The sequence below is a fragment of the Hypomesus nipponensis genome, chromosome 2, assembly GCF_054491055.1.
Source record: "Hypomesus nipponensis isolate SF chromosome 2, ASM5449105v1, whole genome shotgun sequence".
Classification (NCBI taxonomy): domain Eukaryota; kingdom Metazoa; phylum Chordata; class Actinopteri; order Osmeriformes; family Osmeridae; genus Hypomesus; species Hypomesus nipponensis.
This window is the reverse complement of record NC_140362.1, coordinates 4,473,370-4,491,337: the sequence shown is the minus strand read 5'-3', so window position 1 is coordinate 4,491,337 and position 17,968 is coordinate 4,473,370. Positions and strand designations below refer to the sequence as shown.

At 42.2% G+C, this 17,968-nt stretch overlaps 2 protein-coding genes across 2 annotated transcripts; one reads left to right on the top strand and one right to left on the bottom strand.

Moving 5' to 3' along the window:
• Positions 1-646: 646 nt before the first annotated feature.
• On the bottom strand, positions 647-4,054 carry hcst (hematopoietic cell signal transducer). The gene is made up of 5 exons (XM_084669201.1): positions 3,208-4,054; positions 2,443-2,491; positions 2,238-2,258; positions 1,876-2,010; positions 647-1,052 (listed from the first exon to the last, which is right to left on the bottom strand). The coding sequence occupies exons 2-5, from the start codon at positions 2,486-2,488 to the stop codon at positions 1,009-1,011; spliced, it is 246 nt and encodes an 81-aa protein (XP_084525327.1). The 5' UTR covers positions 2,489-2,491; positions 3,208-4,054; the 3' UTR covers positions 647-1,008.
• Positions 4,055-9,019: 4,965 nt separating this feature from the next.
• Positions 9,020-16,695, top strand: nfkbid (nuclear factor of kappa light polypeptide gene enhancer in B-cells inhibitor, delta). Its single transcript, XM_084669200.1, has 12 exons — positions 9,020-9,145; positions 11,945-12,075; positions 12,198-12,228; positions 12,364-12,620; positions 12,749-12,960; positions 13,232-13,337; positions 13,640-13,786; positions 13,915-13,966; positions 14,268-14,425; positions 14,651-14,767; positions 14,917-15,081; positions 15,296-16,695. Exons 1-12 carry the CDS (start codon positions 9,130-9,132, stop codon positions 15,365-15,367), a joined length of 1,464 nt encoding a protein of 487 aa, XP_084525326.1. The 5' UTR covers positions 9,020-9,129; the 3' UTR covers positions 15,368-16,695.
• The last annotated feature ends 1,273 nt before the right edge of the window (positions 16,696-17,968 follow it).

Below are 17,968 nucleotides of genomic sequence, written 5' to 3'. Positions count from 1 at the left end.
ATTAAACAATCAACTATTACAAGTTTAGTTTATTTGCGTCTCTCCGGTGCAGGCTTCTTTGCACTGGCTTCCTGTCAATTTCAGAGTAGGCCTACAATACAAAGTCTTGCTAGTGGTGTTTAAAGGTTTACATGGTCTTTCTCCACTGTATATTTCCAGTCTGTTGCAGAGTTATCAAGCTGCTAGATCCTTAGGATTGGCACAGAGTCTCTTTTAAAATGTCCCTAAACCCAGATTAAAAACCTAAAGAGATTGTGATTTGGTTGTGGCAGACCCTCCCCGCTGGCATAGCCTCCCACTACAAATTAAAGCACCATACTCAATTGATTTTTTTTGTAATCTATGCTGTTGACGCATCTATTCTCTTTTGCTTGTGCGTGTCCTTTGATGCATGGAGATCCCAATGTGATGCTTTTGATGAACTCTGTGCTCTGTGCATCTGTGATTGTTTGCTTGTGGCGATCTGGGGATGTACTGCTCTTTGGTCAGTGTGTGATGTTTTTAAATGTGCTATATGAATAAATGTTGATTTATTGAATTATCATATTACAGTGAGAGTACATTTGCACAAAAATGTATTTATATATATATTTCATATTAATTTATGAAACATGGTTTCACCCCCCCCCCCCACACACACACACACACACACACACACACACACACAGACAAAAACAGAAAAACATACAACAAATAAAAATGGTTTTACAGGTACAATGTTTTATAAAATCCCACAACCCTCATTGATAACATATTCTAGGTCCAAGTTAGCAAACGTTATCAATGGGAAGTATCTGGGCTGGAATCGAACACCTGATCATGCCTATGCATAGTGCAAATACAGAATATATTTACAATCCAAAAAGTTCAATACTGGTTAAGAGCTGCCTGAAAGAAATACATGCTTTCACATATAAATACAAATTGTACAATTGTTGCGCATTTAACTCATCATCCAGTATCATGGAGATGTGAAACCTTAGGGTATGTCGGATTCTCAGGGGAACGTTATGTCTTGCAGTTTGCCCTGACATTCATGTAGATCTTGTCAGCTGAAAGGAGAAAGAAAGATGGGAATAAACAAAAGGTAAAGCAAGAGAGAGAAAGAGACAGACGGAGAAACAGAGAAAGGAGATTGTGCCGAGTTCGAGAGACACTGTTTATTTAAACCTGTGTTAAAGGCAGGATAGGCAAGGATTTTTGAGGGGGTTGTACAAACCTGGCAACTTTAGCTTGAGTGTGAAAGTATTCAAACCAAATTATTCCACTCCCCCAAAACACATGAACCCGCTGCCTGACTACTGCCGACAGACAGGCCGATAGACAGACAGGCCGATAGACAGACAGGCCGATAGACAGACAGGCCGATAGACAGACAGGCCGATAGACAGACAGGCCGATAGACAGACAGGCCGATAGACAGACAGGCCGATAGACAGACAGGCCGATAGACAGACAGGCCGATAGACAGACAGGCCGATAGACAGACAGGCCGATAGACAGACAGGCCGATAGACAGACAGGCCGATAGACAGACAGGCCGATAGACAGACAGGCCGATAGACAGACAGGCCGATAGACAGACAAATAGCCCGTCCAATCACTGCATTTGGTACACATGCCGTTCAATCATTAATGCGGGTTCTACCTTAATAATTGGTTGTGTTGATTACAGTTCTGCAACGTCCACAGATATCAAAGTGATTTTATTTTGATGTATTGGTTGCTATCAGGATGTGAAGTTTATTTCAGCAAATGTGACAAACGTTAATATTCAACAACATGACAACCACATGACAACAATCTAGGGAAAGGGGAAGTAATATCTTGACTAGGAGGGATTTGATGAGTAACTAAACAAGCTTCAACCTGCACCTTCCGCTTTTCCCTTCCTCCTCCGGCTGGCACAATGGTAGGTGACCAAGACAATGGCTAGGGTCAAGAGCACATCTGCAATGATGATGCCAGCCATGGTGCCAGGCTCAATCCTGTAGCAGGACGCATTTGTTTCTAGAAAAAAAACAATGCAAGATGAGAGAGACATGAGAGAGCTGGCGTGGGCAGGGGTGAGCAGGATGTAAGTTAATCAGAAGATCAGAAAATGTTGGTATAAGGTTTTCAGGCTTAAACACAGTCCATGAGACTAACATTCCTGCCTGTACACATTACTTATTGAAAGACTGATTTATTCTTCGTTTTCAGTGTTGTTGCTATGGTATTATTGTAGGTAGACCTACCTTCACCAGCCACAGTTACCTCTGAAGAAAGAAAGGTGCAATATAAAAGTGTTATTGTGAAGGGTTAGTGAGAGGCGTCCATGTAACACCCATCCAAAAAGCAGTTCAGTTTCCGTTAACTTTTGTGGTCTAACTTTCCTGTTCCCCCCTTGCACTTTGCACACACACACGCACACACTAATACACTATTGTATAAAATACATACCACAAAAGCAAAGGGTGAGAAACATCAGCAGTATGTGGTAGACCATTGTCTGTATATAATTCGGAAAAATATTCAGTTAATCAATTAATGATTCATTTCACAGTACCCATTTGTTTGTAGACCCCTCTGTACATGACAATGTTAACGTGATCACTCACATAAAGCAATTCTATATTAAAGTAAGACATTATGATTTGGTATGGATCAGGACAATAACACATTGTTTTACATGAGATTGACACCCCAAATGTCACCTCTATGAGTCATGTTGACCGTGTATGAATGTGTGATATAGGAACTTTTCCATCTGATCTAAGAACATGGAAAACACTGAGAGATAAATAATATACAATAGGAATAACAGATAATAAAATGCTTGTATTATTAAGTCTATGTGATTAATAATAATAATGTAAATGTATTAAACAGCAATCACATTTCCTCACTGATTTACAACATTTATATGGGTAAAGTGAGGCGAAATTGGAACACGTTTGCCGAAGTTTTTTGTTAAGTTGCTAGTTAAAAACAATCCTTTTTACACAAGAATAAATACATGAAAGATATAAAATATATTCACATAGAGTACATATCGTGCATATATATATATAGAAATATACAGTATATCTATATGTATAAATGTATTAAGGTATTTATATGAGAAGATTTGTTTGTCTTAGCCAAGGCATGTTCCCAAACAGTGTATTCAAGCTTTACCTTATATAAAGCCCAAACCTCGATAAATAGTGAACAGAATCTTCTTACCTGAATGTAATTTTCGTGTTTGCTCAGACTTCCTTGTTACACAGATGTTTTCCTATAAATGACTGGCGTAACTCTTTGTTTCTAATCCCTCCCATGAAGAACCAGAGAGATTTCTGCCACAAACACAATCAGCACACGTGTGTTTGAACACTCAGTTATACCTGTCATATTACTTTGTCTAATTACATTAATACTTACAAATCAGTAGGCCTTCATTGAATGAAATGTATTTAGTATTTAATCTGAGTATTTTGCTGTACTATTAAAAGTACATAAAGGTGTGTAGTCTTGTGAGAGGTAGTGTTGAACACCCCCACAGTTCAGTCAGTGTGGAGTGAGGATATTGCTGCCACCTTGTGTTCCTCATAAATTGTTCACTTTTTAAATTTACCAAGTTTTCCACCACCACTTCCCAACCAGGGATACATTTTGAAGTTCATTACCTTAGAGGAATGTACGAGTAGGTGAAGAAAGTCTAGGCCTACCTATCATGAAATTAGCGGATCACCTGCCATGTCACTGCTTATTTATATTAACCTAGCCTTCTTAACCTTAATTCAAAAAGATAGGTTGAGTGGAGGAAATGTTTTCTCTCAATGATCGTTATCTGGTTTTAATTTGCAACGTGTTCAGATGTTAAAAACGTCCGTGTACAGATGTCAAATTTTGTTGCCTGTACACGTCAAAATGTGTTTGTACACGGACGTTGAATTTCGGGTTTTGGCACATATGGCGCTCCATATAAGCACGAAGTATACCGAGACCTTTAAGACGTTTGGACCATCTACGCTTCCATGCTATCGGTTGGAGACAACATACCCTCCCCTTTATGATGCTGGGACCAACGTATCCACCGCCTTTTTGACAGTGTCTGCGTTGGGCTGTATGTACGCCTACTTTGTGATCATGTGGGCGTAGCTATCATGTTTCTTACACGCACATTAGGTGCGTTCGACATGGACTGCGGCTGCATGAAACGACCGGCGAGAGTAGCCGCTTGCAGTCGGGGAGGAGTTGAAAACGGCTCTGTGAAGTCGGACATTCCAGCTTCTTGTGGTTTGCTGCGTTGACGTCAGTCATGGCCGATTAAGCGCTGTTTGCTAACTTTATTTCATTTATAATTAAACTTAGTCTTTCGGTTAGGCTTGTGAAGAGGCGGACTAAAACCCTTCTTCAACAAATTTTTATTTCAATTAAACTGTTTGGTCCGGATTTGAGCGTTGGCGAAACTGAAGGTGTCAGAATAATTACAAAACACGTGTCAAAGTTGTCGTGTGTGAGTCTGGACAATCATGAAATAGCTGTGTCATCATTAGAACCTGTGCAGTTGCTCTTGAGAAAATATGCTTGGCTACACAGCCGGCAGTTCTCGAATCGATCTCACGGTACTTTGATGGCTACGTCACAGTGACCTAGCCTCGGCGCCGTCTCAAGTCGGACAAAAGGTCTAACCAAAATTCACTGTTTCAAGTCAGCTGCCTGCAGTCGGCTAGCCTGACTTTGCCGACCTACGTACTTACTCTCAATTTGGATTTTTCTTCTGTACTCGGTCTGGACGTTCAGTAGGTAAGTCAGATTCTGCAGGTTACTTTTTAACCGGCCAATCAGCGAACAGAGGGAGTGGCTGAGAACGATGACGTTGATGTTATGCGCTACTTTGTGTTTTAGTTCCGTAATATATTCTGTAATATATATATATTCCGTAATGTATATAATTATATATATCTTATATTCTACTTTATTGTATATTCTATTTTATTTTAATTGTATTCCACTTAGTACTGCTAGTTTATGTATCCTTAGTACAGTTAGACCACATATTTAAATTTAAGATTCCTATATGTTTACTGTATGCACCTTCCTGCCAAATTAAATTCCTTGTCTGTGCAAACTTTCATGGCGAATAAATCCCATTCTGATTCTGATTCTGATAATGGCGGCAGAGAAAGATGTGAGTCAAGCCATTCAGTCCGTTGTGGCAACCCTGCCGAATATCCAACAGCTAAAGCCGGAGCAAGAACAAGTTTTGCTGAAATATGTTGGTGGCCATGATGTTGTGGCCCTCCTCCCCATGGGGTTCAGGAAAAGTGTGATTTTCCAGCTACGGCAGCTAGCTCTGTTACAGTAGTGGTGAAGGAATTGGCTAAGGTGAACGCTAGCGATTGGTTATAGCAGATCAGAGTGGCTCTGGGCAGATCCAATAGTTTTAAACTTCAACAGAGTACCCGCCTACAAGGAAGTCAACGCTCGTCAATGGAGCGAGGCCAGACTCTCTGTACAAATGAAATGTACGAGAGTCTGGTTAGGACCAGGCTAGCAGCCGGCTGCAGCGCTGCATGAAGTCAGTCCATGTCGAACGGACCTATTGTGATTTAGTATTTGGGACAGTTCATTTGTGTGGTGGAGATCAACTTGTGGGCAAGTGTATGGGTGGGACCCCGATTGCGTGGCTCCACCACCCGATGTACTGCGCAGGCTCCAAATTGATGTCACCAGCGCAAGGTGCATGGCAGCACCCGTATCCAGGAAATTTTGGCTTCATTTTTGTACAGTGGGCAGAAGTAGAGACGCATCATCCATTCTTTTACAGTCATTGGTTTGGTCAAAGCCATGATTCTGGGTTTAGTTAATCTTCCCTGATATAGCTAATACAGTGTGCTTGTTCGGCAGATGTGACCCTACGCAGACCCGTTTGACATTGAAGCTTAAACTAGGCTTTAAGACTGCCAAATGTGTCTCTTAACATCAACGCTACATTTCAAGTTTAGACACATATGGCTTTCCATAGTAGTTACGCACGCCTCCCGAAGGATAGAACGCCACCCCACTACGAACAAGAACCCTGGGACCGGGGGCCTATTCAATAAAGGCCGCTCAATAAAGCTAGACTTAAAGTCCTAAACCAGACTTGAATAAGTTTAATTAGTCAAGCGGGGCTTAAGCGGTTCCATAAAGGCCGATTTCAGCTCACGCAGTCGTACTAATTCAAGTCAGATTTACGTCGTCAAGCTAATTGCGCGTGCACCCTATTTTTTAACAGCCCGAGAGGTAAAACATGGATCATACGATCCACCACGGCAAATGCAATGCACACGGCCACATGACTTCTTCCAGAAAGAACGTCCCCTTTAAATCGTGTACAATGACAGCTCCCTCATCCACCGCTTCAATCAAAGTAAAATGACACGCCATGATTGACGTTGTGAAAGTAGACCTTTGTTGATTAAAAAATACCCTCTAAACGAATCTAAATTTACTTTTTTGACATTGTTTAAAATAAATAGCCTACTATTAATTAAAACATTATCCAGTAGCCTAGTGCTAACTTTTTAACATGGGTTTTGTGTCGGGGAAATGGAGGGCGGATTTAGGTTCGTTTTGCAATTGTAGGCTAGGCCTACTGTTAACAATTATATTGCTATGATAAATATACTCGGATAATTTAGATTGAGATGTAGGCCTATGCCTGATGCCTAAACAAACTAACATCCATATATTTAACGGCTATGGTGCGTAGCCTATCAAAGCATTGTTCATCACTGTTTAATGCATTAGGCTACATGTTGTAGCCTATGTAGGCTATTTACGTTGATTTTCTATCAATGTTGAACTGATGAGAATAAGAAAATGAGAATATACGTGGTAAATCATCGTCTTCCCGTTGGGTCAGTGTTGCAGGAATGTCTGGTTAAGCACCAAGTCACGCTAAGCCCTAGAGTTAGTCTGACCCTGACCAGACTAGTTTCGTAGCCTAAGTTGCCATAGTAACCAAGTTCGAACTACGTTGAGCTAGCTTTATGGAACCGAATGAACAAGAAATGAGTCCGACTAACTGACATAAGTCTGGTTTATTCGGTAAACTCGCTTTATGGAACAGGCCTCAGGAATTTCTTTTAAAATAGTATCTTCTGGTGTACATGCAGGCCTACATGAGAATATGATAAATGTTTGCAGTGGACGTATTTACACCAGGGAATTGGCAAAATAATGTTGGGTAGAAAGTGAAATGTTCATGCCATGATGGGACCTTTAAGGCGTCATTATAGATTGTTGACATGTTGGAAAAGATGGCGTGGTCCGTTTCGCGCTCTCGCTTGCATCTCTGTGCCACTGAGCACTTTCCATAGATATGAACGGGGACGCCATTTTTAAAGACCTTCGGAGAGTCAAATCAGAGAATGTCTCTAGTCAAGTTGTAGGGTGATTTCAGGTAATGTGGGACACTTTTTGGTAGAGGCTCCAGTAGACTTACAAAATAACTGTTAACTCGCCCCAGTGGTGTTTTTGTAAATAGTTTTAGGGCTTAGGAACATTTTCATGCTGGAATGAAATGGGAATACACAATATTTTAGAAGCTACACACTTTCAAACATAACATGATCCCCTCTCTCACTCAGGCAGCATTTTCAGGTAATGTGGGACAGCTTGTCTGGTAAAGTGGGACAGTCATTGTCTTTCGGCCTAGTCTGCTGATATAATAATTATTAGTTTATATACAACACTGCTAGGTGCAAGGGTGTGGCAAGATTCATTTAGTTGTGGGGGTTGACTTATACAATAGGCATAAAGTGTAACTGATGTAAACCTTAGTGATCTGCAGTCTATGTGCTAGCTAGCTAGTCCCGCTGCGTTAACATTTTGTTGGACTACCGTTTGCGGTCACGCTTACAAGTCTGAAAGCGCTGGTTCAATGACAGTGTAAGTTGTTATTTAGTTGGGAACTTAAGTGCAGTATGATGCAATGGTATAAAACATTTGACAACTGTCGATTTAAATTACTTTTATAGCATAAACACAGCATTACTAGATGTCCCACTTTACCTTAAAAATGCTGTCCCACATTAACTGTTTTTTTTCTTCTAATAAAGCATTATTTTACAAATGTTTGTGTGTGTTTCAATCATTGGTTAAACCCCTTCAATATGCTGCAATAGTATTCATTGTAACTTCATTTAAATTCCTTTGCCAGCCTTATCATTGAGAAATATGTCTTATACCTCTGAACTTTCGATGCGTTTTTTCTGTATAGACCACTTGTCAAGCCAGATCACGCCTACTCTGATGATGTCAGACAAATAAAAACCACTGCATAGTGACTAGAAGTGTTGTATTTACGAGTCAAGATCAGCTCTGGTGATTGGATGTCAGTTTTGCACATATTAAATCATCAAAATGCATAACTGTCCCACTTCACCTGATGTCCCTCATTACCTGAACTCACCCTATAGGTCTAGGGTAGGCCTACATGAAGTTGATCTTTTTAGCGATTTTTCACGATGACAGCAGAGGGCGCAACAAGCTTTGAAAGTTACAATGTGCTGTAGTATCAAGCAATCTATATTCCGCGTGAATGAACAACATACAAAGTATTTAATTATTCTACATTTAATTAAAGGCTATTCTTTTCTATATAGACTAGACTGTAGTCATAAGTAGCTAAACCGGAGATAAACTTGGCAAAAAAGGCTAAAACTAAGGGCTACATTTTGACACCATTGAATTGCACATTTGGTACAACCAAAATAAGTAACAATCTTCTAAGGGGACTTATTTTGTTCATCAATTTTGTTGTTACTTTTTCTGTTTTAATTTCTTTTCAATAGGGCTACAATTGATGCTTCAGGGCGACCATATGTCGCATTACCAGCAAAATCACTCCAACACAAACTCGACTGCGTATTTCATCACCTCGCAGCGGAACCCCAGAGTTTGTCCGTTCTGTCATACGGAGGCGAGGGGCGGTACCTTATGACGTGTTATGTGTACAAAGAGAAAAGGACGAGAATTTAACACATTGACGGAGATCAGGTAGTTTACAGTGTTCATATCGGACTCCAGAGATAAAGATTCACTAGAAACTCCGACGTTCTTGGTTAAGCCGAGCCGATAAACTTCTGATTTAAGAGAAAAAGGGATTCTGACATGCACTGGCAGAAATGTAAGTAACATTTAGAATTATATTATGTTGTGAATGTTGACATATCATGCATCTAATATACAGTTTGTAGTAGCCCTATTATGACTATCAGGCTATATCTATGTAGGCTAAGCTTGTGTTTTTTGAACTAGCAATGTTCCCATCTCAAATGCGGATAAAATCGGAAAATAGTTAAAGCTACACTATTTACAGTAGGCAAGTGCTTCTGTTGAATTTTTACTTTAACTCAAATATGGGGACACCCTTTAACCCACCCACCCCCCGTCGCCCCTCTTTAGTTGATTTCAGTTCCAGTTTTACTAATATGAATTAAGATGAAGCGTGAATGGGGGACCCTGGTAGTAATGACTTTGAGTACACTGCCTCGCGTAGCTTATCGCTCACTTTTACCTTAATGTTACGCGCTGTTCATTGCCAAGCATCTTGTCGACATTCTTAATATGGGGACCACCTCATTAGCCTATGCTTTCCATTGTAAACGTTATAAACGGCACATGTTGCCTTTTAAATAGCCTACAGAACTCGTATAAAATGTAATAGCATAAAAGCTGTCAGCAGTGGGCTGACATTAGACTAGTCATAAATTGAGGAAGTTTGCTGTTTTTTGTTCATCGAAATTGAACCGACGCCGAAAGGTCGTAGGAATCCCCACCGCCCACGAGCGTGACTCAATGTCCAGGGGTTTCCGTAATTTAAATATTACATCAACCCTGATCAGACAGGGTATCCCAGCGCTGTTATTAAGCCTGGTGGTCTATTCCTTATCTCTCACTGAGACTGACACTGTTTTGTGGATAACGATACTATGCCAAATAACGTAGTTAAATAATTAAAAGTAAAACAAAAAAACAGTTGTTACATATCCTAGATGAAATGTAGGCTGAAGTAAAACTGCAACCATTTTATTGTACATTCTCCATGTTGGTAAGTGTGACATATTAGTACACCTAGACAGTCCACTACATACAGAACATAATATCATGATATGTCTGTTGTGATAGGGTTTTTCTTCCTCCTTCATACACCACTGGTTATGAATTTGCATACATTTCTTTTCGAGCTGTGCAGCTGCTCTCGACTCGCTCCAGCAAACAGAGCCTGTGTGGCAAGGTTTATCTCTGGCCAGAGAAGGATTCTCTCCGTTGGAATCATGCACCCACGCTGCAAAGGAGACAGAGAAATGACGTGGGGACATGTTTATGAGACCCCTTTGCGGGTGACAAACGTTCATGCCCCTTGTTATAATGTGAGAACAGAATGAACAGTATGAGAATATTGTGAACCGTAATACTCAAACTAAGTATGGTTTCATTCACGTCATATACTCACTTTCTTAGACAGGCTTCAGTCTTGACCCTTGGCCTTTGATAGGACAAGAGCATCATGAATTTTATTTATTTGAAATGCACATGAAATGGACCTTTTCTACAGAAACTCTTTGGTATCTCCCGCAGTGTCTGTACACTTTGTTTCAAGATTTGTGCAGCGTTTAAAGTGCAGTGGGAAATAAGGAAGAGTAAAATGAGGAAAGGCAAGGATAAAGAATGAACACTAAGGTATTTTATCAGAGAAGGACGTGAATGGTAACTGTGAATTTCCAGAATTGCAGAACAATCTCGGTTCCTTCTTCCTAACTCATTTTCTCTGTGTTGGTTACATTTTACTGCTGAGATACTGAAAGCTCTTTTGTAAACGAAAAGTGAAAACAGAAATGAGCCTCTGGTAATTTTGATCACCATTTAAAGTCCTTGTGAAAGGTCTACTGTGACATAACTTCATTAAAACAGACAGTGATGTATGTGTCTAAAATCCCCTTTTGCAGTATCGTTAACAGAAAACCTTATGGGAGATAGGTGATGAGAAAAGGTCTTACTCAGTAACCACACAGAGCAGGGGTGAATCAGTGCAACTCTTCACCATCAGTTAGTGACACATAGGTTAGCTCCAGAGGCCCTGGGTTAAGGTTTCTTGTCTCCTTTAGTATGTCATCGTAGGCAGTTCTCATCACTCAAATTCAGAGCGGCGACTTCCGCGTCGACGTAACGTGCCCTTAGCACACAGGAAGGAACGTGTTGCGGTTTGTGTGGCTTGTCAGCGTAACGGAGCCAGACGAGAGTGAGTCATAGGAAATGTGTAGTGGCAATCCCTCCAATACCAGGGCTTCTACAGAACCTGTGTGGTGGACCTGGCCTTGTGGTCTCTGTTCCTAATGGAAGAGGTTCCTCATACCTTGATCTGCACAACTTTCTGTTCGTTGGGTGGAAATGTAATTTGATCTTTCATGTGTAGGGTAAAGACTTTGAGGAAATGTAGCTAACCTGCTTTGCCACACACCTTATCAGCTGGAAACCCTATGTGTTTATCATGCACCGCTCTTTCCTATTTTCTGCTTTTTCCTTTTTCTGTTAAATCGAGGAACATTTTCATGAAAAATGACACATATTAAACAGATGACATGAGAGGGAAAGGATCAAAAGACTAAAGTGTAAAGAGAAGACTCACTGAGTTTGCAATATCATCTCAGAAGCATAATCATTCTTATTAGAATACTTTTTACATAACACACTTGATCAAAACCAAGTACCCACAAATCTGGTGGATATTAATGAACTGTTGCAGTGAAGAACACATTTCACAGTTCGCCAATTGTTCAAACAGATTTCCTTTTACATCACTGGCCATTATTTTGCATCGCGCCTGTCTCTCACTCTCTGTTTCTACCACCACCGCCACTGCCTGACTTTTGGTTCAGAGGTAAACCAGCTGACTCGCGCTGCGCTTTTCGCTTTTCTCTGACAGCGTCAAAGGAGAAGCCGTGTTATTCTCTGCCCACTGTAAAGAAACTCCTGGAGCAGAAAAGAAAGCGTGAGACAGCCTCAGGATCGCCCTCCGCAGCAACAACTAGTCCTGCTCCACCCAACATTGGCCAGGTAAAACACCCGCACACACAGGGGCACTTATATCTCTGAATTGAGTACTGACTAACATTCACTCTCTGAGTGAACTGCTCACAAAACTGCTCTATAATGAATCCAATCATTCCGGTCAGCAGGTTTCCACTTCCGAGCTGTCGACGTCTACAGGTCAGTGATAGAACAACAACGAGACCCACCTCAAACTCAAACCTGGGACATCCAGCTGAACAGAACGTCCTGACCTTGTCATGGTTGTGAGTGTTTACGACAGATGGTGGTTTGTCATTCCCCTGTTCCTTCCAGGTGCCTGCAACAGCTTCTCAGACATGCCGGTGAGCTACTGTGAGACCTGGGAAGCGGTGTGTGCTCACCCAGGCCCCTCTGCAGTCCTGGAGAATCCCTTTGCCTCCATGGGGACGAGTTCTTACTCCAACCAGACAGGACTGGAGGACTCCAGCCAGGCCTCAGCCTACAGTCTCCCCATGGTATCTGCCTACAGCCCTCAGCCCATCCAGCAGAGTGGGCCGCTGTATCCAGACAGCCTGGGCCATCCGTTCCATGTGAGAAACACCTCAAACCATTTATTGGTGATGAAAATGAAACTTACGTCTCCAGCCCACTCGCTGGGGTTTGTCTCGTGCCTTCTTAGGCAGTCGAAGGTTTGACTTTTAACCTGTTGTCTCCCCAGCTGGAGTGTCCTGTCTCTGATGCTGGGCCTAGTCTGGTGTCTTCCAGCCTTTGGTTGTCTGGGGCCGGGGCCGGGGCCCAGGGACCCACCTTGAACCCCTATCCCCGCCAGCTGGCTGTTGAAAGGCAGATGGACATCAATATGCTGAGAGAGGCCAGGGCTTTCTTTCAAGAGAGGGATTACAGCTGGCACCCTGATGAAGATGGAGATACGTAAGTATGTGTGTCTGTGGGTGTGTTTGCTGTGTATCCTTGTGTGTCTACACTGTGTGTGTGTGTGTCTGTGCACAGTAAGTTTAGTCATTGCAATTCGGGGTCTTTGGGCAGCCACCTTTTTGTTGCTATATTCTATACAACAACAAGGACCTATGACTAACCCTGAAAAAAGACACTGAAAAGAGAAATGGTGAAATTGGTCATGGGGCTTTACACGGTCTGTAGGAGTGAACTGGAACTAGTGTCTCATGTGTGCTTGTTTTGTCAGGATTCTGCACATCTACACAGCCAAGGGGCTCAGGGAGTATGCCTTCGCTGCTGCAGAGAAGCTGAGAGATCTTGGGACACTGGACACTAAAGAGCACAAGGGCAAGGTACAGCACTAGTTACTATAACTTCAGGTGCACATACAGCAGCCTTTGAGGAGAGCAGCTCACCCTTTATACAGCACAAAATACACTGCCCGTGCATTGGCCTTCACTGCCCGTGCATTGGCCTTCACTGCCCGTGCATTGGCCTTCACTGCCCGTGCATTGGCCTTCACTGCCCGTGCATTGGCCTTCACTGCCCGTGCATTGGCCTTCACTGCCCGTGCATTGGCCTTCACTGCCCGTGCATTGGCCTTCTCACTGTAAAATAGCCATCAAATAGAGACATTTATCTTCCTGTTTCCCAGACTGCATTGCTGGTGGCGGTGACGGCGGACCAGCCAGAAATCGTGCAGGACCTGCTGTTTCTTGGAGCGGATATCAATGCCTGCGATGTCAAAGGTCAAACTGCTCTTCATCTGGCTGCAACCTATGGCTATCCCAGGATCCTGCAGGTGAGACTGTTAGTTTGGCCTCAGTACAGACGGTCTACATCTGAATGTTCTGAATGGAGCCTATTGATTTGGAATAGGTCTGTGACACGAAGACTTCAATCCCTTAAATCTTTGGATCTATGTTATAGGTTATCCTCTCCTCCGGACCTGGAGTGAACCTGGAAGCCAGGAATTTTGAAGGTAACAGCTTGCAAGCAGGTGTTCTGTTTTGGTCTTCATTATAAATATTACTAACTTAGCTTTGGGAGATTAGATTGAATTGGCAATACTCTACTATGTTTTAACTGTTTTGTACTTCCAATGAGGCCTATAAAGAGATCAATAGAAATAAAGAAAACGAGACTGTAGAAAATCATTGATCCCAGAGGACCAAATCCACCTTTACACAGCAACACAGCAAAGGAAAACTCCCAGAAATGCACCTGCCGTTAACCCGTGGGTCCTCCTGCTCTCCTGCTCCCTCCCTCCCTCCCTGTCGCAGGCTTGACTCCCCTTCACTGTGCTGCTATCTCCCACGGAGCCACCGTGAAGGCTCTGTCTTCCGCGGGCCTGGCCGATGCCAGCCTCAACGCCACTGCTGACGACAAGCTCTCCTGCCTCCAGATGCTGCTCAGTGCCGGAGCCATCATTACCAGCCAGGTAGAGCGCCCCCCTCTGAGCACGACTGGTGCTTTTACCATCAAGACTCCTGACGGGTGTCAGCACGAGCAAGCGAATGTGAAACGAATGACTCACTGTTTCTCAGACTCCCTTCTCACTTGTTCTCACTGCTCTGAAACGTTTCGTTCTTTGTTCTTTGAGGGGCACCTCGGGGCGTTGCAGTTTCATTATGTTTTGTTCACGGCGTTCTTCCTCCGTTTCCAGGAAATCAAAAGCAGCAAGACTGTCCTGCACCTGTCCGTCAAGGAGGGAAACATCCATCTGGTTCGCTACCTGCTGAGGATCCGCCTGTCCAACATGAAGGACTTTGTCAACATGAAGGTGAACTACCTCAGATCAACTGTGTCACTGTATGGGGTTGACGTGTGTGTGTGTGTGTGTGTGTGAGTGCAGGCGTGTGCGTGTGTGTCGGTGTGTGTGTGTAGACGTGTGTTTGAGCGCCAGTCAACGTCCCTCTGGCTTTCCTCCAGGCCCACGGTCACACCGCGCTACACATGGCGGCTGGTCTCCATGGAAACCCCCATCAGGAAGAGATGCTGAGGCTGCTGCTGAGCAAAGGGGCGGACCCGAGCATCCGCAACCTGGAGAACGACCAGCCCGCTCACCTGCTGCAGAGTGGCCCTCGCGGTGACCAGGTGAGTCGTCTAAATCAAGACGTCGGCCAGTCACGTTGCTAACCCTCCTGTACCCTGATCAGTGGCACAGAAGGGAAATAGCACTGACGTCTGACCAGTTAGTCTCTTAGTTACTGAGTGGATCTACAGGTTCAGGTGTGTTGGTTCACAGCCACCCTCACCTGTAGCTACTGTGTGTGCGCTCGGATTCTTCATGACTTTCTCCTCTTTCCAGCTCAAGCTCATTCTGAAGAAGCGAAGTGCTTCCACCCGTCGACGTGTAATGTCCTTACAGGACCAAGAGTGACTGGGACCACTGTCCCCATGTATCCCCCCCCCCCCGTGACAGTGCCGGTCAGGATGTAAGCCATTGTACAGCTAATATTTAGTTTAATATTTGATTATTTTCCAATTTGCTTACATTGCATCAAAGGTAGGGTTTACAGACAAGTTTCCCTCCAATAGCTTTATCCTGACAGCAGTGTGTTCAAGGGGAAGGGATTTTTAAGTATCTTCTTGTGAGGATATCTGGTTTTCTTTTTCAGAGAGCCAGAATGACATGCTTTTGTTATCAGTATCGGTCATTGTATTATTTTTCCAGAGTTGTTTTTTCTTCCTCAGTATAACTTCAATGTGATGATGTGTACTTTCGATTTCAAAGCTATTCTTAGTCTCTACATTTTTGGCATGTTGCTACACTGACCTAATCTCATAACCTGATCCAGTTTTTTAAAATGGTTACATAAATAAACCTGCAGAGAATTGATCAATCCAGTAGACATGCAGAAACACCTAGCTTCAGTTTTCCCAGGTATTTATCTGCACGTACATCTTTCGTGTAAGTCGGGGTAATTGTTTCAACAAATGATATAAAGGAATAAATGAATAAAAAGACAGAATGATAAGGTAGATTGTGAACCCCATGATCAGACTCTTTCTCAGATCATAGCTGATTTCCATGAAATAGTTTCTATAGGGTCAGCCCCAACACCTACTTAATCCCCTTAAAACTTCCCACCTTGAGGAGAAATCATATTGATTCATTGAATGGTGGTTTTGATTTCAGTAAGCTTTAGTGCTTATATTAAGCATGCGTTTTTTTTGTCATTTATAACTCAACTCTTTTACTCTTGGTAAATGTTTTTTCATTTTACTATGTGAAGTGAATGTGTAGTATTTATTATCTTGGGCATTATACGGTACAGAGGCGTGATTTGTTATAATAGATATTTTCCAGAGAGAGTCATGTATTATCTTCTCTATTTGATTGTTTTTGATCAACATAGATAACTGAAACATACTATTATGGTAGATATGCATCATACTAAATGATAATATGAAATACCACTTAATTCCAAAGATAGACATCCATGGTACCATTGGTACTACGAAAGTCTTGCTTATATGGCTTTTCCCCTGTTTTTCATGTCATAGTATGTCTGAGTCACCGACTAGATGTGACACACATATCAGATCACGGTGCTTCAAGTCACCCATGTGTCAACAGGCAGTTTGAATGTTCTTTCACTTGTGTCAGTTCTACCTCTAAATGACTGTTAAGAATCACTGAACTGACTGTTTGTGACAATGGCACGCTGCTTATGATGTCACTGAATTTAGTTTGTCTAAGCAAAACCACTGTCAATAAACATATGATTTCAGTAGTGTGGTCTCTGGTTTTGTGTTTATTTCACTCCAGCCCTCCTGTTTGGCCTGGATAGTGCCATCTGTAATTATAGTAATTAAGAATGTACTCATTGTAAAAGACAAGGCAAAATAATGACGAGAAAACTGCCAAACATTTTCACTACTCTGCAACAGGATGTTACAAAGACACATTAAAGAGATGGCATGAAAACAACTTTATTGAAGGAAGCTCCTCGAACATGCTATTTCATATTTATTGCAGCATCTGTTTCATTTGGTTGTGTGTGTCTTTTTGTCTGCTTTTGTTGATGCTATGGGCTCAGATTCAGGCATGGCTGCATGGGCAAAACTAAGTCATGACAAACACTTCATCGTATCGTATATCATACTACAACTGCTAGAAAATAATCAAATGGTTCAACCGAAAGCCCACTCGCAGCTCATTGGTTTCTTTGCTCTAAAATCGACATTCCCTCTTTTTACACATCAACGCCAGGCAAGTTTAATGTGCTGAGAATGGACAAAGTATCAATGATAGAAAACTAAACGGGTGTAGTTGTGTACATCACCAGTGGAAAAGCAGAAATGCACACAAAAATACACGTTTAGAAAGCAGAAATACACAAAGGAACAATGGAGCCTAATACAAAGATGTTTTTGATTTAGTGTTAACAGTGTTCAAATATGATACACAACATAAAGTCGTAATCTAAAGAAAAAAACGGAATGTGCTTGAGTATAATCTTACAGACATGCTCTGATGGCACCAACCACATCAAACATCCATCCATGATGCTATAAATAAATGTGCAAGCGGTTTCAAAGATTATACAATAAAACAATTATTTCCATGCAGCCATTTTAGTGCTTTAAAGAAAGTTAACTGCTCAGATCTTTATAGTCGTGACACATTATGACAACAGGTGTTTTTTGCGTTTATTTATAATGTGTAGCCGACCTCTCAACTGGTACTGAAACCGCAAACATTAATTTTAAGACAGGTCAGATGCACCTATGATGTCAAGTAAGTTGTCGAACAGATAGCTAACAGTCAAATATCTTCTAAAACTTGTTTTTTTAAAATACAATTCAACCGTTGAAAAAGGTACAGTAGTAGAATATTCCCTTGCATAGAGAAGTACCCTGCTGCTTCTTTTGACCGAGTTTGAGTGTGTGTATATGTGTGTGTGTGCGCCGACTCTTTCGTGTGTTTCCGACGACGGCCCCCTCTCCTGCCTTCAGCCACCGACTCTCTACACAG